Here is a 9,192-nt window from a genome sequence, read left to right as displayed (position 1 = left end):
CTATATACCGTGTGTGCAAATGGCATAAGGAGGTAAGGCTATAAATAGGCCGTAGTAGCGAAGTAATTACAATTTAGCATATTAACACTGGAGTGATAGATGTGCAGAAGATGATGCAAGTAGAAATACTGGTGTGCAAAAGAGCAAAAAAAAGGATATAAAAACAATGTGGGGATGAGGTAGGTTGGATGGGCTATTTACAGATGGGCTATTTACAGATGGGATATTTACAGATGGGCTATTTACAGATGGGCTATTTACAGATGGGGTATTTACAGATGGGGTATTTACAGATGGGCTATTTACAGATGGGCTATTTACAGATGGGGTATTTACAGATGGGGTATTTACAGATGGGCTGTGTACAGATGCAGCAATTGGTAAGTCTCCAACTTCAGCGATTTTTTTAAAAGCAGGACTTAGCTCCCTGATTCTCCTGAACCTTCGACCGGTGGTTGTAGCTCAGCTAAAGGCCAGTCCAAATGATAAAAGAATCTATGGTTCTCTAAGTCACTGTGGTTGGTAATAGGACGGGTTGAGTATAGAGGTGAAGTGACAGACCAGTGGTTGAGTAGACTAGTGTCGGTTGGGAAAAGTAAGTTGGGTAAATAGACTGAATTGTATGTGTGTATTATGGGTTCATTTAGAAGATGCTGATTCAGCTGGGGGAAACCCCCACCACAGCCTCAACCCCCACCACAGCCTCAACTCCCACCACAGCCTCAACCCCCACCATACCCTCAACCCCCACCATACCCTCAACCCCCACCACAGCCTCAACCCCCACCACAGCCTCAACCCCAACCATACCATAAACCCCCACCACAGCCTCAACCCCCAACACAGCCTCAACTCCCACCACAGCCTCAACCCGCACCATACCCTCAACCCCCACCATACCCTCAACCCCCACCACAGCCTCAACCCTCACCACAGCCTCAACCCCAACCACAGCCTCAACCCCCACCACAGCCTCAACCCCCACCACAGCCTCAACCCCAACCACAGTCTCAACCCCCACCATACCATAAACCCCCACCACAGCCTCAACCCCCACCACAGCCTCAACTCCCACCACAGCCTCAACCCCCACCATACACTAAACCCCCACCACAGCCTCAACCCCCACCACAGCCTCAACTCCCACCACAGCCTCAACCCCCACCACAGCCTCAACCCCCACCACAGCCTCAACCCCCACCACAGCCTCAACTCCCACCACAGCCTCAACCCCCACCACACATTAAACCCCCACCACAGCCTCAACCCCCACCACAGCCTCAACTCCCACCACAGCCGCAACCCCCACCACAGCCTCAACCCCCGCCATACACTAAACCCCCACCACAGCCTCAACTCCCACCACAGCCTCAACCCCCACAATACATTAAACCCCCACCACAGCCTCAACCCCCCACAGCCTCAACTCCCACCACAGCCGCAACCCCCACCACAGCCTCAACTCCCACCACAGCCTCAACCCCCGCCATACACTAAACCCCCACCACAGCCCCAACCCCCACCACAGCCTCAACTCCCACCACAGCCTCAACCCCCACCATACATTACACCCCCACCACAGCCTCAACCCCCACCACAGCCTCAACCCCCACCACAGCCTCAACTCCCACCACAGCCTCAACCCCCGCCATACACTAAACCCCCACCACAGCCTCAACTCCCACCACAGCCTCAACCCCCACCATACATTAAACCCCCACCACAGCCTCAACCCCCACAGCCTCAACTCCCACCACAGCCGCAACCCCCACCACAGCCTCAACCCCCACCACAGCCTCAACCCCGCCATACACTAAACCCCCACCACAGCCACAACCCCCACCACAGCCTCAACTCCCACCACAGCCGCAACCCCCACCACAGCCGCAACCCCCACCACATCCTCAACTCCCACCACAGCCTCAACCCCCACCACAGCCTCAACTCCCACCACAGCCGCAACCCCCACCACAGCCAAGATCTAAGATCCTGTAGAACAGACAGACAGACAGACAGACAGACAGACAGACAGACAGACAGACAGACAGACAGACAGACAGACAGACAGACAGACAGACAGACAGACAGACAGACGTTTGTGTGTAGCACCACAGAGAGAAGAGACAGAAGTATGTTCTGTAGTCAGGGTTAGGTCAGGGTTAGGGTAGTGGCTCATATTATAATACCTTAATTAGCTCTGTAGTCTTCTGTACGTCTTTAATACAAAAAGTTTATTAATCAGATCTTGGAATATTAACCACAAGTGGATTCACTTCATTCAAAGTGATTGAGGATAAAACCAATAGGTTTTCCAACTCATCCAGTTGATAGAGCCCTGGGATAAAGCTTCTATTGAAGCCAGAGACAGTGTTTGTATGTGGCGCCACAAAGTGAGTGATATAACTGTAGTGTGTAAAGGCTTTGTCCCACATTACACCCTATTCACTCTATAGTGAACTACTTTTGACCAGTAGTGCTCTATATAGGGTGTATATAGGGAATGGGGTGCCATTTGGGACTCAAACATTGTCACTGTAGGAGTGGTCCTTATAATATCACTCTGACTGAAGCAGGTGGCTGTGAGGCGCCTGTTGTCTCCTGCAGATAGTGATCAATGGTATTACTGATGAATTACAGATTCTATGCAGTACTATTTACCATGTCCACCCTTAGCAATGTCCTCTCTCTCACCTAACTGTTGATTCACTGGGCTGGCCTTTTGACATTATCTGGAATACAATTTGTTCAATCAGCATTTCAAATAGTATCAGAATTTGTCGTTACACCTTATAGGCTTCCATATGTCTCTTGGTAATATAGGGTGTGTTCTCATTGGTTATGTCATCACTAAGTAGTCCTACATACCATCTGTGGGTCATCGTACCACCTGGGTGTGGGTGTGTGGGAGGGGGGCTGAGATCTTTATAAACCGCTAGATGGCACAATAAGGACCATCAGCAGTTGGGTGACTAGAGAAGACAGACGTCCAGCTCAAGAATATCCAGGTAAGACATGATCTGTTGTTCTGGTGCTGCTCTACTACCTCTCTCTCTCTCTTCCTTCATTGATCTCTTAATTCTGAAAATATGTCCTGATCTTTCAACTACATTTGAATGTCTGTAGTGTTATTTTTAAGTTCTTATGGACATAATAATATATCTTCCCCTCCTCTCCTCTCCTCTTCTCTCTCCTCCTCTCCTCGTCTCTCTCCTCTCTCCCGGACAGTGTACCATGGCCTCTCTCTCTCTGTCCCTGGGACTACTGGTGCTTTGCACCCTGGCTCTTGTACACTGTGACCTGGATGACAGCCATGTCCGGGTGTGGGGCCTTAGTGCCTCCAATCTGAAAGGAGACCTCCTCTCCCAGCCAGACCCCTACGTCAAGGTGAATTCATTCATTTATTTCTTCTTTATTTAACCCGAACAGTCAGTTAACAAAACATTCTTATTTACAACAACAAACTGTCAGGTGGGGAGATAAAACATTCTTATTTACAACAACAAACTGTCAGGTGGGGAGATAAAACATTCTTATTTACAACAACAAACTGTCAGGTGGGGAGATAAAACATTCTTATTTACAACAACAAACTGTCAGGTGGGGAGATAAAACATTCTTATTTACAACAACAAACTGTCAGGTGGGGAGATAAAACATTCTTATTTACAACAACAAACTGTCAGGTGGGGAGATAAAACATTCTTATTTACAACAACAAACTGTCAGGTGGGGAGATAAAACATTCTTATTTACAACAACAAACTGTCAGGTGGGGAGATAAAACATTCTTATTTACTACAACAAACTGTCAGGTGGGGAGATAAAACATTCTTATTTACAACAACAAACTGTCAGGTGGGGAGATAAAACATTCTTATTTACAACAACAAACTGTCAGGTGGGGAGATAAAACAGAAGTACAGTGATGTTACAGACAGGACAGACATCATAACACAGAAGGACAGAGACACAGCAATAATCAAACAGTAAACAGTAAACAGTAGACAGTCAGCTGTCATTTGTTTGAATATCAAGTAGCCTACAGTGATTGCACGGCCAGGCAACAGGGAGTACAGGAAGGGGATGAACACTCCTGAGGTGCCCCTGTGTTTAGGATCACTGTGGAGGATGTGTTGTTACCTACCCTTACCATTAAAGATCATTTAGTATTAGAAGCACAATAACAATAAAAAACGACAACATTCTCTTCTTTAGGTGTGGTGCGGCCCAGCCTTCGGTGGCATGACCAGCATTTTAACGAACCAGGCCAACCCCACCTGGCCCGGTGAGTTCAACTTCCTAGACATCATCCGCAAGTCTGTCCTGAAGCTGGAGGTGAGTTTCCCCCCTTACTATGCAAAGCACTTTGATCACTGGAAAATCACTATGTAAATCCCATCAATTATTATTATCATGATAATAATGATGAAGAGGGACAGGAAGAGAAAGAGATGGAGGAGGAGGAAGAGGAAGAGGAAGAGGAGAATGATGATGATTATGATTATTACGAATTTGATAGTTATGATTATTATTAATTATTACTATTGTGTTTGTTATTATTATAATAATGTAATTATTATTAGGTGTGGGATCAGGACGCCGGGCCAGATAACCGCCTGGGAACCTGCACCACCACTGTCTACCCAGGAACACACACTGAGACCTGCCACCTGAAGAAAGGCACCGTCTACTACACCTACAGCTACAAGAAGGAACAGGAGCAATAGAATGATGATTAGATTGTAACCTATGACCTTTGTGACCTCGTGTCTGATTGGTTCTCTCACCCTGTCACCCATATATTCTCTTCCTTACAGCATCAATAAAAAAAGTGCTTTACGGCAAGATGTTCTCAGTCTGACTTTATCATGTTTCTGTATTGTTTTATGCTTCTCAGAATGTCTTAGATTGATCCATAGAATATTAAAAGTTAAAAAAAATCAATATTTCTACTAATTTGAGATTTTATCTCAAAGATTTTTACCATTTGACATTTACAGTGGACCATTATTGTGCTTAAACCTGAGTTTAATATAACTTCCTGTTATTAATATAACTTCCTGTTATTAATATAATTTTCTGTTATTGTAAGGTTTGGACTACGTTCATAATCAGCAGATCAGATAAATACAACACATTTGAACGTATGTTACACAAAACACTATACAGTTTAGAGACATTACTGAGAACACTATACAGTTTAGAGACATTACTGAGAACACTATACAGTTTAGAGACATTACTGAGAACACTATACAGTTTAGAGACATTACTGAGAACCCTTTACAGTTTAGAGACATTACTGAGAACCCTGTACAGTTTAGAGACATTACTGAGAACCCTGTACAGTTTAGAGACATTACTGAGAACCCTGTACAGTTTAGAAACATTACTGAGAACCCTGTACAGTTTAGAGACATTACTGAGAACCCTGTACAGTTTAGAGACATTACTGAGAACCCTGTACAGTTTAGAGACATTACTGAGAACCCTGTACAGTTTAGAGACATTACTGAGAACCCTGTACAGTTTAGAGACATTACTGAGAACCCTGTACAGTTTAGAGACATTACTGAGAACCCTTTACAGTTTAGAGACATTACTGAGAACCCTGTACAGTTTAGAGACATTACTGAGAACCCTGTACAGTTTAGAGACATTACTGAGAACACTATACAGTTTAGAGACATTACTGAGAACACTATACAGTTTAGAGACATTACTGAGAACCCTTTACAGTTTGGTTTAGAGACATTACTGAGAACACTATACAGTTTAGAGACATTACTGAGAACACTATACAGTTTAGAGACATTACTGAGAACACTATACAGTTTAGAGACATTACTGAGAACACTATACAGTTTGGAGACATTACTGAGAACACTATACAGTTTGGAGACATTACTGAGAACACTATACAGTTTAGAGACATTACTGAGAACACTATACAGTTTGGAGACATTACTGAGAACACTATACAGTTTAGAGACATTACTGAGAACACTATACAGTTTAGAGACATTACTGAGAACACTATACAGTTTGGTTTAGAGACATTACTGAGAACCCTTTACAGTTTGGTTTAGAGACATTACTGAGAACCCTATACAGTTTAGAGAACATTACAGTTTAGAGAACACTGAGAACCCTTTACAGTTTAGAGACATTACTGAGAACACTATACAGTTTAGAGACATTACTGAGAACACTATACAGTTTAGAGACATTACTGAGAACACTATACAGTTTAGAGACATTACCGAGAACACTATACAGTTTGGAGACATTACTGAGAACACTATACAGTTTGGAGACATTACTGAGAACACTATACAGTTTAGAGACATTACTGAGAACACTATACAGTTTAGAGACATTACTGAGAACCCTGTACAGTTTGGTTTAGAGACATTACTGAGAACCCTGTACAGTTTGGTTTAGAGACATTACTGAGAACCCTGTACAGTTTGGTTTAGAGACATTACTGAGATCCCTATACAGTTTGGTTTAGAGACATTACTGAGAACCCTGTACAGTTTGATTTAGAGACATTACTGAGAACCCTTTACAGTTTGGTTTAGAGACATTACTGAGAACCCTATACAGTTTAGAGACATTACTGAGAACACTATACAGTTTAGAGACATTACTGAGAACCCTTTACAGTTTGGTTTAGAGACATTACTGAGAACACTATACAGTTTAGAGACATTACTGAGAACACTATACAGTTTAGAGACATTACTGAGAACACTATACAGTTTAGAGACATTACTGAGAACCCTTTACAGTTTGGTTTAGAGACATTACTGAGAACACTATACAGTTTAGAGACATTACTGAGAACACTATACAGTTTAGAGACATTACTGAGAACACTATACAGTTTAGAGACATTACTGAGAACACTATACAGTTTAGAGACATTACTGAGAACACTATACAGTTTGGAGACATTACTGAGAACACTATACAGTTTGGAGACATTACTGAGAACACTATACAGTTTAGAGACATTACTGAGAACACTATACAGTTTGGAGACATTACTGAGAACACTATACAGTTTAGAGACATTACTGAGAACACTATACAGTTTAGAGACATTACTGAGAACACTATACAGTTTGGTTTAGAGACATTATTGAGAACCCTTTACAGTTTGGTTTAGAGACATTACTGAGAACCCTATACAGTTTGGTTTAGAGACATTACTGAGAACCCTTTACAGTTTGGTTTAGAGACATTACTGAGAACCCTATACAGTTTGGTTTAGAGACATTACTGAGAACCCTGTACAGTTTGGTTTAGAGACATTACTGAGAACCCTATACAGTTTGGTTTAGAGACATTACTGAGAACCCTGTACAGTTTGGTTTAGAGACATTACTGAGAACCCTTTACAGTTTGGTTTAGAGACATTACTGAGAACCCTATACAGTTTGGTTTAGAGACATTACTGAGAACCCTGTACAGTTTGGTTTAGACAAATTACTGAGAACCCTATACAGTTTGGTTTAGAGACATTACTGAGAACCCTGTACAGTTTGGTTTAGAGACATTACTGAGAACCCTTTACAGTTTGGTTTAGAGATATTACTGAGAACCCTGTACAGTTTGGTTTAGAGACATTACTGAGAACCCTTTACAGTTTGGTTTAGAGACATTACTGAGAACCCTATACAGTTTGGTTTAGAGACATTACTGAGAACCCTGTACAGTTTGGTTTAGAGACATTACTGAGAACCCTATACAGTTTGGTTTAGAGACATTACTGAGAACCCTACACAGTTTGGTTTAGAGACATTACTGAGAACCCTATACAGGTTGGTTAAGAGACATTACTGAGAACCCTATACAGCTGTGGGTCGCCATTGCCTCTTGGCGAATGTGGGGTTGGTACAGTATTTATACGGGGGTTGGTACAGTATTTATACAGGGTTGGTACAGTATTTATACAGGGGGTTGTTACAGTATTTGTACAGGGGGTTGGTACAGTATTTATACGGGGGTTGGTAAAGTATTTATACGGGGGGTTGGTACAGTATTTATACAGGGGTTGGTACAGTATTTATACAGGGGGTTGGTACAGTATTCATACTGGGGGTTGGTACAGTATTTATACAGGGGGTTGGTACAGTATTTATACGGGGGGTTGGTACAGTATTTATACGGGGGGTTGGTACAGTATTTATACGGGGGGTTGGTACAGTATTTATATGGGGGGTTGGTACAGTATTTATACGGGGGGTTGGTACAGTATTTATACAGGGGTTGGTACAGTATTTATACGGGGGTTGGTACAGTATTTATACAGGGGTTGGTACAGTATTTATACGGGGGTTGGTACAGTATTTATACGGGGTTTGGTACAGTATTTATACGGGGGGTTGGTACAGTATTTATACGGGGGGTTGGTACAGTATTTATACGGGGGTTGGTACATTATTTATACGGGGTTGGTACAGTATTTATACGGGGTTGGTACAGTATTTATACGGGGTTTGGTACAGTATTTATACGGGGGGGGTTTGGTACAGTATTTATACGGGGGGTTGGTACAGTATTTATACAGGGGGTTGGTACAGTATTTATACTGGGGGTTGGTACAGTATTTCAGTATTGATACAGGGGGTTGGTACAGTATTTATACGGGGGGTTGGTACAGTATTTATACAGGGGGTTGGTACAGTATTTATACTGGGGGTTGGTACAGTATTTCAGTATTGATACAGGGGGTTGGTACAGTATTTATACGGGGGGTTGGTACAGTATTTATACAGGGGTTTGGTACAGTATTTATACTGGGGGTTGGTACAGTATTTATACGGGGGGTTGGTACAGTATTTATATGGGGGGTTGGTACAGTATTTATACGGGGGGTTGGTACAGTATTTGTACAGGGGGTTGGTACAGTATTTATACTGGGGGTTGGTACAGTATTTATACTGGGGGTTGGTACAGTTTTATACTAGGGGTTGGTACAGTATTTATACGGGGGGTTGGTACAGTATTTGTACAGGGGGTTGGTACAGTATTTATACGGGGGGTTGGTACAGTATTTGTACAGGGGGTTGGTACAGTATTTATACGGGGTTGGTACAGTATTTATACGGGGGGTTGGTACAGTATTTATACTGGGGGTTGGTACAGTATTTATACTGGGGTTGGTACAGTATTTATACGGGG

General features: G+C 42.8%; 2 protein-coding genes across 2 annotated transcripts; both read left to right on the top strand.

Moving 5' to 3' along the window:
- Nucleotides 1-622: 622 nt before the first annotated feature.
- LOC127911902 (histidine-rich protein PFHRP-III-like) lies at nt 623-1,817 on the top strand. The gene is made up of 2 exons (XM_052479950.1): nt 623-1,298; nt 1,405-1,817. The coding sequence occupies exons 1-2, from the start codon at nt 623-625 to the stop codon at nt 1,815-1,817; spliced, it is 1,089 nt and encodes a 362-aa protein (XP_052335910.1).
- Nucleotides 1,818-2,909: 1,092 nt separating this feature from the next.
- Nucleotides 2,910-4,839, top strand: LOC118374933 (perforin-1-like). The gene is made up of 4 exons (XM_052479398.1): nt 2,910-3,005; nt 3,226-3,384; nt 4,216-4,335; nt 4,584-4,839. Exons 2-4 carry the CDS (start codon nt 3,232-3,234, stop codon nt 4,725-4,727), a joined length of 417 nt encoding a protein of 138 aa, XP_052335358.1. The 5' UTR covers nt 2,910-3,005; nt 3,226-3,231; the 3' UTR covers nt 4,728-4,839.
- Nucleotides 4,840-9,192: the final 4,353 nt, after the last annotated feature.

The sequence above is a fragment of the Oncorhynchus keta genome, chromosome 25, assembly GCF_023373465.1.
Source record: "Oncorhynchus keta strain PuntledgeMale-10-30-2019 chromosome 25, Oket_V2, whole genome shotgun sequence".
Classification (NCBI taxonomy): Eukaryota; Metazoa; Chordata; class Actinopteri; order Salmoniformes; family Salmonidae; genus Oncorhynchus; species Oncorhynchus keta.
This window is presented reverse-complemented; position numbering and strand designations above follow the sequence as displayed.

Coding starts and splice junctions, on each gene's coding strand:
- LOC118374933 (XM_052479398.1), top strand. CDS start 3,232: ATGGCCTCTCTCTCTCTGTCCCTGGGACTACTGGTGCTTTGCACCCTG. Junction 3,385..4,215: donor AGCCAGACCCCTACGTCAAG/GTGAATTCATTC, acceptor TCTCTTCTTTAG/GTGTGGTGCGGCCCAGCCTT. Junction 4,336..4,583: donor AGTCTGTCCTGAAGCTGGAG/GTGAGTTTCCCC, acceptor AATTATTATTAG/GTGTGGGATCAGGACGCCGG.
- LOC127911902 (XM_052479950.1), top strand. CDS start 623: ATGTGTGTATTATGGGTTCATTTAGAAGATGCTGATTCAGCTGGGGGA. Junction 1,299..1,404: donor CCTCAACTCCCACCACAGCC/GCAACCCCCACC, acceptor CCCCCACCACAG/CCTCAACCCCCCACAGCCTC.